The sequence below is a fragment of the Sinocyclocheilus grahami genome, unplaced genomic scaffold (assembly GCF_001515645.1).
Source record: "Sinocyclocheilus grahami isolate Dianchi unplaced genomic scaffold, SAMN03320097.WGS_v1.1 scaffold658.1, whole genome shotgun sequence".
Taxonomy (NCBI): Eukaryota; Metazoa; Chordata; class Actinopteri; order Cypriniformes; family Cyprinidae; genus Sinocyclocheilus; species Sinocyclocheilus grahami.
This window is the reverse complement of record NW_015505837.1, coordinates 581,079-597,146: the sequence shown is the minus strand read 5'-3', so window position 1 is coordinate 597,146 and position 16,068 is coordinate 581,079. Positions and strand designations below refer to the sequence as shown.

At 37.5% G+C, this 16,068-nt stretch overlaps 1 protein-coding gene across 1 annotated transcript in view; it reads left to right on the top strand.

Moving 5' to 3' along the window:
- The first annotated feature begins 2,420 nt into the window (after positions 1-2,420).
- Positions 2,421-16,068, top strand: part of LOC107558762 (exostosin-1) — a 295,223-nt gene continuing 281,575 nt past the window's right edge. The window contains exon 1 of the mRNA XM_016242435.1: positions 2,421-3,458. Within this exon, the coding sequence (XP_016097921.1) occupies positions 2,497-3,458 (962 nt within the window). The 5' untranslated portion in view covers positions 2,421-2,496. The remainder of the gene's footprint in view (positions 3,459-16,068) is intronic.

Here is a 16,068-nt window from a genome sequence, read left to right as displayed (position 1 = left end):
TCGTGTCCATACGCGTCTGATCGGCACACAGTTCTTCTGAGATGATCGACGCTTCCCGCTGACCGCTCCTTCTCTCGGCGCCTCCTCTAATAATAACGGAGAGGACTGACTCAATGGTTGGTGGTTGGAGGTTCAAGCTCATAGAGATCCTGAGCGGATTCCCCAACTCTCCCCAGAAGCTCTCCATCATGCTCCACGCCTGCTGATTCTGAAGGAGAAGACTTGCTGGGATTGCTTATAGAGACAGGCATGCGACAGAAGGTGTGCGTGTTTCCGCGGACTCGTCCCGGCGAAGATGCGCTGGAAGAGACGTTCAGCTGACAGCAGCGTTAACTTTCACGCCAAACGCGGACATCTGATCATCCGCAGTGCTTGAATTTGTAGGAGTATCGAAAACAGATGAATTAACATTGGAGTGTCAAGAGAGCGAAACTGGGGATTGTTTTGGAGTCTGTGGTCCCACCGGATTGACTCCGGATCATGCTGTGACTGACAGCTAGCTTCAAATTAAATCAAACCGCTGGAAGGACTTTATTGCGCTTGGAAGCTGTGGTCCAGGTGGATTGTAAGATGCTACTGGAGTCTCCAGGATGCTGTGAGACCACGAGTGGCGTGATGAGAAGTTCCGTGTTGGGTTCGGAGAGTTGTGAACGCAACTTGAGCGCTCAGGATGTCTCAGGGACTCTGCGATGGATTTTGCACTAAAACCTGCACATTTATCCAGAGAGATAGAGGTTGATAGTCCTCACGTTTTTAGAAGGATCGCTGATTCTGGAGATACTTGGCGCATATCGGCGCATATCGGTCTGAGGTTGTGATGCACTCGTGGACGGAATGCATTTTTCAGTGGATTTTCTAAAGTTGCACATTGGCATATGGAAATATGAAGATATTTAGATCATGCATGTAAAGACAGAAACAGACAACGAACATCACGTTGCTTTATCAGGGCAATGGATTCGGACAGCGTGTGTTTTTCTGTGAGTTTCCCTTGTAAGCACATTATTATACTGACGTACAGGATCAACACATATGCTTTATGAATACAGAAATGGCTTCTGCACAACTCCTAATAATGCGCTGACTCGATAGTGCTTTGATTTCTAATATAAAGTTGAGAATCACTGAAGGTCTTCTACTCATCAGTAGATGATTGACGCTTCAACAGGTGACTGAGGTAAAGCATCTCTGTATCTCTATGCATGCAGTTTCAGTTTGTTCAGCATATATTGCATAAGTTGCAAGTACAATGTTATACTGTATGTAAATCAATTTAATAAGCTAATTTTATTGGCTGTAGTTTGAGGAGTTTTCAACTGAGGCGAAGAGAGTAAAAATCTCACATTTGGTACTGAAATGAAGTTTCTCTTTATATATTTATTTTTTGTATTTTTTGTATTTTTTTTAGAAAGTGTGTAATTTTTGTTTGTAGTCAGTTTTTACCACATTTTAGATAAGGCTAAAACTGTCTGAAGATTTATGTATAGATTTAGAACAGTTATATATGTATACTTGAAAGTATATATTAAGTGTATACACATTTTATTCACGTTTTCAAAAGTTTTAGTAACGACAAAAATGAAATTAGTTAAATTGACAAAGTTGCCAAGACTGTCACCTGAGGTGGTTACTATAGCAACGGAGCACTTTTCTTAAGGATCTGTATCATGCGGTAATGTTGACAAAATATAAGTAGCCTACTGTCATTACTTGTCACTTTATTATACACTCTTAAAAATAAAGGTGCTTCAAAAAGTTCTTCACAGCGATGCCATAGAAGAACCTTTTTTGGTTCCAAAAAGAAACATTCAGTCAAAGGTTCTTTAAAGAACCATCTCTTTCTTAACTTTTTATAATCTGGAGAACCTTCTTTCGCCACAAAGAACCTTTTGTGAAACAGAAAGGTTCTTCAGATGTTAAAGGTTCTTTATGGAACCATTTAGACAAAAAGGTTCTTCTATGGCATCGTGAAGCACCTTTATTTTTAAGAGTGTACATAAACACATCAGAAATACATAGCGCTAGATGAATCTCTGATGGCGCTACAAGATTAAGAAAGTAGACCTCCCTGAAAGACGTACTGATTTTAATTCCACACTGGTTTTCATAATGATAATTAGCCTACCGCTTAAAAAATAATAGTTCTTATATTCTAAATAATCCATCCAGTAGCCTACTTTTGACATCTTTTGAAATCATTTCTTTCTCATTTTAATTTATATGTTTCTGAGTTTTTAAATGTTCTAGGTTCAAATCCCAGATTTTCAATTGTGATCTCATTGTAAATTATTAGTGATAAAGACTGTATTCAGATGGAGTTACAATGCTAGATTCTGTCATTTTCACTCTGGTGTGTAAAGCTAACGTGACCCTCTCTGCGCTTACAGTGGTCCGTGCAAAATCAGAATGCTCACGTTGGTATGAGAGCTTATCCCGTGGGTTTACAGTCGACCCGCTGTTCTTCCTTCTTTTCCTGCCCTGCTTCTCGCTGTCCACATGCAGGCGAAGAAGCGATACCTGCTGGTATCTGTGGGGGCCTGTAGCCTCTTACTAGCCTACCTGTGTGGCCTACAAATCGGTGAGTTCCAGAACCATGCCCAGCTTTATGGAGTCTCACAGATTGCCGGTGTCCCACCTCGGCCGCCCCGTTGGCCAGAATGGGTGCATCCTCCCCTGCAGACTTACCTTGGTGAGGCCGAGCAGGAAGAAGATGGACCCCTGCTTCTTCATCAACACACGTCTCCTCGCGAGAGACGAGAAATCCAGAAGAACATCTACAAGAGCCGGCGATGTCGCATGGAGACCTGTTTCGATTTCCAGCGCTGCAGACGGGGGTTTAAAATTTACGTGTATCCGCCTCAGAAAGGTGAAGCGCCCTCGGAAAGCTACCAGAAGATTCTGGCTGCCATCGAGGAATCGCGGTTCTACACGACGGACCCTAATGAGGCCTGTCTGTTTGTACTGAGCATAGACACTCTAGACAGGGACCAGCTGTCTTCTCAGTATGTACATAACGTCCGAGCCAGAATTCAAAGCCTCCCTCTGTGGTACGAAGGGAGGAACCATCTGATTTTTAACTTGTACTCTGGAACGTGGCCTGATTATACGGAGGAACTAGGCTTCGATATTGGCCAAGCCATGCTGGCCAAGGCCAGCACCGACATGGACAACTTTAGACCACGCTTTGATGTGTCCATCCCTTTGTTTTCAAAAGACCATCCTCAGAAAGGAGGGAGCAAAGGTTATCTGAATCTTAACAATGTCCCTCCCTTACGGAAATACTTGCTGGTCTTCAAAGGGAAGAGGTATCTAACTGGCATCGGTTCTGAAACCAGAAATGCTTTGTATCATATACATAATGGGGATGATATAATTTTATTGACTACCTGCAAACACGGGAAAGACTGGGAGAAACATAAAGATGCAAGGTGTGGCATGGACAATGAAGAATACACGAAGTAAGTCCCACGTTTTCCTGTCTTTATCACGCTGGTGTGAGGATTGTAGCTAGTCTTTAAAGAAATGGTTCACATAAACATGAAAAGTATATCTTCATGTTGTTCCCAATCTGTATGACCTTATTTCTTCTTTATTTGCCCATACAATGAAACTCAATGAGGGACAAAAGTGCCCTCAAAATATCTTCTTCTTTGGTTAGTGGAAGAAAGAAAGTCATATAGGGTTGGGACGATATGGGGATGAATAAATAATGACAGAATTTTCACGTTTGAGTGAACCATTGCTTTCATTTGTATGTGCAGGATTTGAAATTTCAGTGAAGCTACTGAGATGCAGATTGTTGTTTGCTCGACTCGATATGAATCTTCGATGGTGGTTTTACTTTTATGTTCATTTGTGGTCATTTAAAGTTTAACCTGAGTAAACGCAATGGCAGTATTTAATGTTAGAGTGATTTAGACTGTTGCTTGTTTTGTACTCTAGAGTAGTGTAGTGTTCATGTAGTTATCATGGGAATACTGCTATAAATGGAAGTGGTGTTGCATCTGTCTAGCTCAGGAAAAAGAAAGTGCGGTGGAAAAGGACTCTAGGGGTCTCTTAGCCCGAAACAAAGCCAATCTTCATCTGTTTGTGACATTAATGTGAACAGTTTGTGTAAATGCACTGTTTTGGCGAGATTTATGTTATAGAGTGTAATTCTCTTCGGTACGATAATAAGAAAGTGATTGCCTTGTATTGTAAGGATGTGTGTGCAATGCAAATAGTTGATTTCTTTTGCTAAGATGTGAGATTTATACACTGACCTCATATGCAACTAGTAGCAATAATAGAAAGCATCTTCTATGAATCAATTTTTTTTCAAACGTTTTAACAGATTTTATATTTTTTTTCATTTTACTCTGTACTAAGACACATACATACCCTGGGTCTCTCACTGATGTTTATGAACACCTGGCTGGAACTATGCTTGGGAGTGTATATTAATTCCAAAAAGTTAAAATAAAGTCTTTTTGGAGTCTTCTATTACTATGTAATTACCATGTAATTACACGGTGCAGTTGTATTTCCATTTTCTGAATGCTATACAAGAAAAAAACAGACTTACAAAGATATAGGTTACAGTGTGTGCTAGGGATCATGGTTGTCACAAGGAAAATCACACTGTGACAGAAGCAAAAAGCCGGAGTGTCGCTTCAAAATGTTAAAGTTGCAAATAAAAACAGTGTCTAAGATCATTACATTTTAACAACTGTCTATACACTATACAATTTTGAAAATTAAAGTACAAAAACATATGGAAGTAATAATTTTTATATTGGTTGCCACAAGGAGAATGGCAATGTGACAGAAGTGAAAAGCCAGAGTGTCATTTCAAATAGTTAAAGTTGAAAATGGTGCAAATAAACCAGTGTCAAAGAGCATTAAAACAAGTCTACACACTATACACATTTTGGGAATAAAAAAACACAGCATTTTTATATCAAATGAACCCTAATTTTCTCATTATATATTTATGATTTAGATGATGATGGTTCAGAACAATAGTTATAATTAAACCAGTAAGTACCACATATAGGACACATGAAATCAAAGCATACAGGATTACAACTAGGGCTGGGAATCGTTGGCTTCCTTGACTTCGATACCGGTTCCTGAATGATACTTTTTTCGATACCAATTTTATGAAATCCGTGTTTTATTTTTTCAGCTTATTGACGTTTTTACAGACTCAAAGACTGCTCTCCTGAGCCACTGCACAAAGGAACAAAAAAGCACAAAGGAACAAAATATAACCAACACAACAGATCAGTGCAAACTGTTTTAATAAAATTCAAAGAGTTTTCAGTTTCCACACCTTTTAGGCTACGTTTACACTAAGTGCGTTTTTGTTTTAAAATGCATAGCTTAGACACAATCATCATTTCTATTAATTTTCTACTGATTTACTGACGAGCATTAGCTGCTTCCAGCGCTGTCTCAGTCTGTTTTCTCTTCCACAATTGCTGTTCTGACTCCGAGGAAACTCATTCCCTGCTCATCTGTCACTCATATTACGCATTCATATCCCTTCACTGTCTCCTTTGAGAACATCCATTACACTTCCGCATTCAGTTCTATACATAAGAAACCCAGGAAAACATTTCCACGGATGAAACATGACGCTAATAAACACACGATTACAACAGTATATGATTTGTATGTGATTGTCATGAGATTCTGTCTATTTTAATAATTATACAGGGTGTTTACATGTGAAATGCTAAGCAGGTGTAGTGATTAGCTTAATATAAAAGGCTACACAGAACATATTTCAGCAACATTATATGGCCGAAACGCACATTGGATCGTGATCAGAAGTTATTACAAACACTCGATGGTGGTTTAAAGTGAGTTTTGAATAAAAGCATAGTATGTATCTTATCAATTGTCTTATGTAGCATGATGCTACATTGTGCATGAATGGTCACGCAACACGCGTTTTCGTTCGTGTAGTGTGGATGGAGATCTTTCCTGAAACGCAGTGAAAACACCAGTATTGATGAGGATCATTTTCCTTTTAAAACACTGTTTTACAACGTAAACGCACTACTGTAAACGTAGCCTTATATCTATGGGGGTCTGATGCTTACACACTATAGCCTCACGTATGAACCACGTCTCTGGGCGGAACCGGCGTAAACTAGTGTTTTTCCTGGATGCCTCACCAGAGCCAATCACCAGCACTTGATTTTGGCACATAAAGCATGCTGCATGCTTATTGGCTCACTGACGTTGACCAGATTAACCCCTTAGGTATCAAAATTTGGTACAGAACGACAATACATTTTTTGATACTCGATAGTATCGAGGCAATTCGGTCGGTGCCTAAAAAGGATTGAACTCCATACCCAGCCCTAACAGTTCAGATTTACTCCCTGGTTTTGAAATTAAATGCTCAACAAAGCAAATATGGTGTCGTTCAGGTGTCCTCATACTTTTGGCCATTCAGGGTGCGATTTCTGAAAAAACCAGAGGGGGGGATGTTTTGAAAACTTTTTATGAAATGTTTTTAATACGACGGAAACTGTATTTAACGTGATCACAGTTTAATAAAAACATTGTATGTTAGGCCTATTAATTGTAATGATTTAATTTCCACGGTTATTCTAACAACGAATTAATTATATAGAGAAAGCGAGCAAAGAACACAACGGAGCTTTTTGAAACTCCGAATCAATTAAACCATTGCGTCGCAAAATGATTCACTGTTTCGAAGCGCTCCAATCAAAATGATTCACTGTTTCGAAGCGCATCAATCGGCTCGTGTATCACGGATCATTTGATTCAGATCGGGACTTCAAAGAGTGTATCGCAAATCATTTGATTCAGATCGGGACTTCGAAGCACGTATCGCGATAAAAATAATTCAGCAGAGGCAGGGATGCATAGACCGTAGGGGGGGGGGGATGGGTGAATCGCACCCTGGGTGTATTAAAGAGTACTGCATTAATGTATAATGTAGTGTATTAAAGAGTTGGCAACATTCAACTTTTAGGTCATCAGACTAGCAGACTCTTATACTTCAAATGAATTGAAAGGATTTTATAGAGGCAGAACAGTCAATAATTGGCCCTCATTTGAATTAAGCAGTAGCTTAGAGTCACAGAAAATACCAAACATACACACACACACACACGCACACACACACACTCACGCACACGCACACATCCTAGCATCACTTACTGCTCCTAGTTCGACCCACCCACATAGACACTGTATCATATTCTGTTGTATAAAATGTATAGTTTCAGATGTGTAATTTTATTTCAAACCTTTGGACAACTGGTTATGGTTATATACAATTGGTGATATGGTTATTGTGCATTGAGTAAAGGTTTTGTATAGTCTGTGCGGTTAAACAGGCCTGTGCTATCAATGTTATTTCTATTGTAGTAATGTGTGGTGCAAGTAGGCTAACTGGTCGGTAATGCATGGTTTTGTCACACATTTATGATGAACAATAACAGGTGAGCCATGAGTTGGATCATTAGTGGCGTATTCTGCTTCTTAAAAGACTTGCTCTGAACAATTTAAGATTTTTGATTTTCCAATGTACTAAGACACGTGCATATCCTGGGTCTCTCACTGATTTTTTATGAACAGCCTGTCAAAAAGTAGGTTGAAACTATGTTTGCGGGTTTATATGAAGAACTTCATTGTAAAAAGACATCAGTATCATATCCAACTTTGTTTTAGTTGTCCCTGATTCTATTGCGCTTTTGTAATGGTGGTATTACACAGTTATTACTGTGCAATTGCCATGTAATTACATAGGCACACATGTATTTCCACTCTGAATGTTGCAATACATAAAAAATATATTGTATGTGTGCTAGGGCTCACGGATTTCACAAGGAGAATCACACAATGGCAGAAGCAAAAACCCAGAGTGTTGTTTTGAATTGTTAAATATGCAAATGTTGCAAATAAAAAACAAGAACGTTAAATGTTAGCAGGCAATCCACTATGCAAATGTGGAAACTAAAAGTACAAGAGACATACGGATATAACCATTTTTATGACAAACTAACTCTCATTTGTATGGTGAACAATAACAGATGAGCCTTGAGTTGGATCTGTAGTGGCATATTCTGTTTTTTAAAACATTTGCCTAGCTCAGTAATTTAACAAGCTAGGGAAGCAATATAAATCATACATTACACAATCCTGGATCTGGCATGCAGGGTCCTCGCCATCCAACACACAAACAACAATGATGGTATCATTGTATTTCCACTCTGAATGTTGCAATACATAAAAAATATATTGTATGTGTGCTAGGGCTCACGGATTTCACAAGGAGAATCACACAGTGGCAGAAGCAAAAACCCAGAGTGTTGTTTTGAATTGTTAAATATGCAAATGTTGCAAATAAAAAACAGGAACGTTAAATGTTAGCAGGCAATCCACTATGCAAATGTGGAAACTAAAAGTACAAGAGACATACGGATATAACCATTTTTATGACAAACTAACTCTCATTTGTATGGTGAACAATAACAGATGAGCCTTGAGTTGGATCTGTAGTGGCATATTCTATTTTTTAAAACATTTGCCTAGCTCAGTAATTTAACAAGCTAGGGAAGCAATATAAATCATACATTACACAATCCTGGATCTGGCATGCAGGGTCCTCGCCATCCAACACACAAACAACAATGATGGTATCAAAGAACGAGATGCACTTCAAGGCCTGTTTCACACATACTGTATACAGCGTGAGCTTTCCCACTGATAGTGTTTATGGTGCATCGCAGAGACTGGTGTTTCTTAAGGGACATTTATATCCTATGGGTTGATTTTTATTAAAACTAACAGATTTCAATGTTTTCTTTTTATTATATGAAGGTCACAAAGTTCATTTAAAAATATGAATTAAGTTTTTTAAATAATGATCAAAACAAAGAGTGAAATAAACATAAAACACTTTATTTTTTTTGTAACTCCCACAGTTGTGGTGTCATTTCTGCTACATCAAACATTTTTTGCCCATAATAAAGGTTTAATTAGCGGATTAGTTTACCAAGGACAAAAAGTCTCAGTGAAGAACTAGAAGAAAACACTATAAATATGAGATGTGATGTGAGAATAAAACAAACAAAAATCAAAGTAAACATCACTTTGAACAGAATATTTTGTGCAGAATTTCCAAGCTGTAATTTTAACAAGGAATTCAAAAAGTGAATTTGTAAATATATATAAAAATATATTTATTTAGGATGCAAAATCCTAAAAAGTTTATGTAAATTTATGACCTCAACTGTTGGAAACTGCACAGATTGAACTAGAAAAAGTGTGAAAAATTAGTTTTAAGAGAGTTTGATTTCTAAAAGTCCCCAAATTGAGCATGACACATGAATTCGGCAGCGAAACTCTATTGTCAGTTCCACTTCTAGCTGCTTACGCGGACAGTGTGAACATTGTAATCTATTAATATGGGCTGCTAATTTGCGTCGCTAATGCAGTGAAATAGGCAAACACCACATAACTCAAAGAGGCAACAAGCACAACACCACTGCAAATAACCCAGTAATTCATATGATTTATTAATGCTGCACTGCAGGTTCTGCTGTGCAAAATGTGCAAATCATACAGTCTAAGAAGAGATGAAATTTGAGCGAAGGCTGCCATCTACATCTTCTCACTTGTAGATTTCTGGCCTCGCCACTGGACTCTGGATGGAATGTTCACACTGAGGTTTCATTATTGAGTGAGCCAAAGTCAAAGAGAGCCATGTTTCAGAAGATGTTGAGTCTGCGTTTGTGGAAGATGGAGGAAGAGAAGGAGGAATAAGGTGGAGAAACAAGGGAGAAAGAGCCCCCACTGATAAGATGTATTGATAGGCTCTAAATTAGAGCAGTTCACGACTGGGTACATCCTACAAATCCATCACACTTGAGAAAGAGAGAGACAGCATAAAGAGAGATAGAAATATAGTGTAAGTGCAAGAGAGAGAGATAGGCAGAGCTAGAAGCCTGCTGTTTTTTTAATTAGGGTGTGTGATTAATGTGATCTGTTGTTTTTTCGCTTCAGAATCACACAAAAGGGAAGTGATTACAAATGACTCCAAAATTAATCACCCTCTTCAATAAACACAGCTGCTCAAACTTTGAGAGCTCGCCGCTGTGTGGTATTAAATCCTAAACTTTTATGACAACTAAATTTGAGGATTGCATCTGTTGACAGGAATAAAGAGAAGCCACATTGCTAAAAATTGCGTGAAAATGACCCTGTTGGGTGCAGTGTTGTAAAAACACAACCTGTTGTCACTTCCCTCTTGGCCAAATATGTAACTATTTTTACACAGTCATAGTTGTCTTCTTCTTTTAATTTTGGCAGTATTCATTTTAATCAGTTTTATTCATGGCTAAAATTGCATCTAATTTTAGTAGACAAAAACATCATTTTAATTGACGAGAAGTGCCAAATTAAACCAAATATTCATAGGTTTTATATATACACATTTAAATGTATCAATATTTAACCAAACATGTGAAGTCATTCCTTGTTGTGAAAACTTGATCTTGTGAAATGTCATTATAATTAGTACATTATTATAATACAACAGTCTCATTGTAATACTTAAAGGGGTCATATGATGTGATTTCAAGTTTTCCTTTCTCTTTGGAGTGTTACAAGCTGTTCGTGAATAGATATGATCCCTAAAGTTGCAAAGATTAAAGTCTCAAACCCAAATAGATATTCTTTATAAAAGTTAAGACTCGTCCACGCCCTCCTAAAATGCCTCGTTTAAACACGCCCCCACATGTCTACGTCACTGTGTGGGAAGAGTTGCATAACGCCGTCCAAATGTTTACGCAAAGAAAGAAGGCATAACTTTTATTCTTGCTGTAGTATTGTTGCAGCTGCCGCCGCCATGTCGTGGAGACGCTGGGTTTCGTTGAGAAAGCGAAACTACTTTGCTTGGTCTTCCAAAAGAGGACACAACTAAAAATCAGTTTTTTTAAAGCACTGTTCCAGAACAGTTCAAATCAAATATTCGTGTTTGTTCAAAGCATTTTATGGAGGACTGTTTCCTGAACCTGGGAGAGTAGACTACAATGCCGGCTGTTCTGACTCACAGACTGTAAGTATGTTTTCATATTTAAAGGATTTGCCACTGATGATTCAAATGCGAGTTTTGAGCAGTGTAGAGTAGGACTTGTTGTTTGTCATTTCTCCGATCACAAATGCAGACATGGTTTTATGTTTACGCGGTGCAACGCAACGCAACGCGTAAAAAGACAGTATAAGTCATTATAATCAGTAATTATGTCCCCACTGGATGCAACAAATGCCTCGTTTATAATGGGTTTTAATGTTTTTGTCTCGTCGCTCCGGGACACGGCATCACAGTATGGTAAGGGGCGTAACATTTCCGTCACACGCTTGAGGTATTCAGCCAATCACAACGCATTGGATAGCTGGCCAATCAGAGCACACCTCGCTTTTCAGACCGATGATCTTTGTAAAAATCGACACATTTCAGAAAGGCAGGGCATAGAGGAGAAACAATAATGTACAGTATGTGGAAAATAATGTGTTTTTTAACCTTAAACCACATAAATACATTTCATTACACCAAATACACCAAATAATGTTCTTTTTTAGCAGCGTCATATGACCCGCATTTTACGATTCATACGATGGCATTCATAAGTATTTGCAGGATCTACTCATGTACATTTTCATATGACTATGATTACACAAATTCATTTGAAATTGCCAACCCATGCTTATGAATACTCATAAATTGCAACAATTCTTATGAATACTCATGACAACGTTGTTTTTACAGTGTTGTGAGTTTTTAATGCTTTAGCTATGTAATGTTCGAGTTTTAGTGTGTCTATCGCATTCACAATGTGAGTTACTCATAAATATATCATGTAATTTTAAGTGTACTTGTGAATTTGCATCGTAATACAACATAATCTCATGACAACGTATAAGTATTTTACGATTTGGTAAATTGGTTTCGAATTTAGACAGCCTCATTTGTAAGTAATTATTGATGTGCTACCAGACGTAGGTAAAAAAAACTGGCTGTTGTCAGACTCCTTATGCAAACAAAAATCTCAGTGCATTATTCCAATTATTGGCAAAATAAATGTGAACTGATATATCCTACTGACACACTACAGCAAAAGATAGAAATAACTGACTTAAAACCATCTTTAGTGTACAGTAGTGTAGACTATATATAAACCTTTTTTAGTTTTATATGTATATAAACCTAGAAAGAATATACAGTGGGTATAGAAAAGAATCACCCCCCTTTAAAATAATCACTTCACAGCCTGAAATGGAGGAGTTTTTGTTTTATCCAGCTGTACGTACTCAGTGCAACTTATAACATCCAAGTGAAAGATATAACAATTGGCAGAAAAAAAAATTGCTGGTCCTAAGCAACTAGCTCCTGCTCAGGACCAGCTCAGGACCAGCTTAAACCAGCTCAGGACCAACTAATGACCAGTTTAAAGCAGCTATGCTTCAAAACATATCTAACCAGTATATGCTGTTTTTTTCAACATGTCTTCCCGGGCAGAGGGCAACAGATTTTCCTCAAGAATTTGACGGTATTTTGCCTCATCCATTTCTCCTTCTATCCTGACAAGTGCTCCAGTCAGAGATCTTTTGACAGTGTCTTGCCCATAGTTGATTGTTTGCTTCAGTTGCACTACCAATGACTGAAATGCTCCAGGAAATCTCTTTTCATGCTGAGCTGATCAAAATGAGCACAGCTGATCACTGATGAAAGTCAAATGGCTTTGTGTGCCGTTGAGAAGGTGATTAGCTTCACCTGATTGAGTTTACAAGTCATTTTTAGGAGGGGGTGATCCTTTTTCTAACTCAGCGATTCTGTTATTTTTGTATTATTTTATTTTTTTCCTGTTTTTAAAAACTGTCCGTCTTCAACTGTGTCCATCCCGCAACATACCCATCCTACACTGGCACCTTATTACAGTGTTATTTTAGTATCATTGAGATACTATTATAGTGTTTGTTAATATCTTGAATTAAATTTAATATTTATATTTTCTGCTGTCGTTTTCATTTTCATTTTAATAATTTTTTTGTTTGCTTTTGTCATTTTCATTAGTTTTTGTCGTTTTCAAATAGCTATATGGTGCGTATTCATTTTTAGTTCCGTTTTAGTTTTAGTTATTTTAGTACATCAAGATAAACTAAATGAAATTGAAAAATGTTGCCTTGTTTTTATACTTTATTTCAGTTAACGTTTATTTTATTTCAAGTAACGCAAATGTGTTTTATAGTTCGTTTTAGAGTTGTAAAGTTTTACAGTATATTTATATTGAAATTTTAATATGAAGATATATTTACGTATTAAGTGCTTTTTAAAGGTCCCCTGAAATGCTTAGAAACACGCAGCGTTACTCTATGTGTTGACGTCATTTTAACTGAAACAGGAAGTCAGGGCGGGACATATCAAGCAGCCCCGCCCCTTTTTTAAAATAGCCAATAGCGTTCGTTTATATCACAGCTTGAGCTAGAGCCGTTGAGCTCCGTAAAGCTGCATTTGACAGAGTATGCCAGCCACAATCTCATCCATATTGCTAAAAAAATATAGCATTCTGTGTTTTTTCCTCAACAGAAAGCATATTTACACTGTTTGAATCGTTCCCTGTCCCCTATATAGTGCACTACATGCCATTCACTGTACAGAACATACTAATTCTGTGGACAAGTGACCGATTTCAGCCGCGGCTTCAGCGTCTATTTTATAGTGTAGGGGGCGGGCGCTTCGGCTTCTAGAGAGCATTTGATTGGACAGAAAGTTTGATGAGAAGCTGAAGTACGATGTGACGTCAAAAAAAGTCGTTGAGCCGTTTTGGCGGAAGTGACGAACTGTAAGCTTTGAATGCTTCTATCTTCTAAATGCAAATTTTGTCACTGTTTTGGAGCACACTGCCTTATAGATAACCTTAAGACTAACATATTGATACTAACACCCAAAAAAACTTTAATTTTGATTTCATGGGGACTTTAACATCTTTTGAACCATTTCTAACTAATTAAAAGTTTAACGCTTTCAGAGTAATGCATCAAAATTGAGTGAAATTAATGCTTTAATAAAGTCAGAACGTCAATGGGTTATGAAAATGAAAATAGAGAATAATAATACAAATAAAATATTATTATCATCATTATTGTTATCTATAATAATTGAGAATTATCTCTTTGTATTAGTCATAGAGATTATTAGCCCCTGTCATGTATTAGTCCAGATTAAAATGCAAAAATGTATAAGTTTAAACAAATGTTTGAATAAAAAATGGCGTATTTAAATACTTTGTGTCGTTTGATAAACACCAAAGCGAATTATATTTTATATTTATGCTTTGTGCACACGGGGAACGATGGTAATAGCTATATTTCTGCTGTTCCGCCATCTCCTGTCAAAGAGTAAACTTGCATTTTTATTCAGCATGCCTGACGATTTTGTTCAGATCTTTGCGAAAAATCAGACTGAACATTTACGCAGCAAACATGCAGTGCTATAAAACGTAACTGGTGGAAAATAAGGTAATGTGCATTCTAAAACTCGAAACAATTCTGATAATAAGGTATCTAGAATTATTCACATAATTTTAAGCGCCCACAATAACAATACAGTTCATGTTCATTACCGTGCTATAGATGCCCAATCAGACAGAACGTTTTTTTTTTTTTTTTTGCCGTGAGTGGCGCCTTTTTAAAAATTGAAATTACATTTTTTTCTCCATTGTCCAATCGAATGAATGGAGAGGCGGACCTTCCGTTGTGGTGACGGAAGTTTACAGCTGTTGGGAACGTCCAGAGACTGCAATGATGGAGGGTTACCGTATTTTTTTTTTTAAGTTTCTGCTAATGTGACTTAACAGCAAACCAAAGATTTTAAAGCGTTCGCGCTATAATCCTTGTTTAAACTGACAGGACAGCTGATACGTTGGTTGCCTAGCAACATAAAAAAAACCTCAGCGCATATATTAATTACATATTTTTTATTATTCTGCTGCTCCTGAGTTTCATGGCTAAAATTGCATCTAATTTTAGTAGACAAAAACATCATTTTAATTGACGAGAAGTGCCAAATTAAACCAAATATTCATAGGTTTTATATATACACATTTAAATGTATCAATATTTAACCAAACATGTGAAGTCATTCCTTGTTGTGAAAACTTGATCTTGTGAAATGTCATTATAATTAGTACATTATTATAATACAACAGTCTCATTGTAATACTTAAAGGGGTCATATGATGTGATTTCAAGTTTTCCTTTCTCTTTGGAGTGTTACAAGCTGTTCGTGAATAGATATGATCCCTAAAGTTGCAAAGATTAAAGTCTCAAACCCAAATAGATATTCTTTATAAAAGTTAAGACTCGTCCACGCCCTCCTAAAATGCCTCGTTTAAACAAGCCCCCACATGTCTACGTCACTGTGTGGGGAGAGTTGCATAACGCCGTCCAAATGTTTACGCAAAGAAAGAAGGCATAACTTTTATTCTTGCTGTAGTATTGTTGCAGCTGCCGCCGCCATGTCGTGGAGACGCTGGGTTTCGTTGAGAAAGCGAAACTACTTTGCTTGGTCTTCCAAAAGAGGACACAACTAAAAATCAGTTTTTTTAAAGCACTGTTCCAGAACAGTTCAAATCAAATATTCGTGTTTGTTCAAAGCATTTTATGGAGGACTGTTTCCTGAACCTGGGAGAGTAGACTACAATGCCGGCTGTTCTGACTCACAGACTGTAAGTATGTTTTCATATTTAAAGGATTTGCCACTGATGATTCAAATGCGAGTTTTGAGCAGTGTAGAGTAGGACTTGTTGTTTGTCATTTCTCCGATCACAAATGCAGACATGGTTTTATGTTTACGCGGTGCAACGCAACGCAACGCGTAAAAAGACAGTATAAGTCATTATAATCAGTAATTATGTCCCCACTGGATGCAACAAATGCCTCGTTTATAATGGGTTTTAATGTTTTTGTCTCGTCGCTCCGGGACACGGCATCACAGTATGGTAAGGGGCGTAACATTTCCGTCACACGCTTGAGGTATTC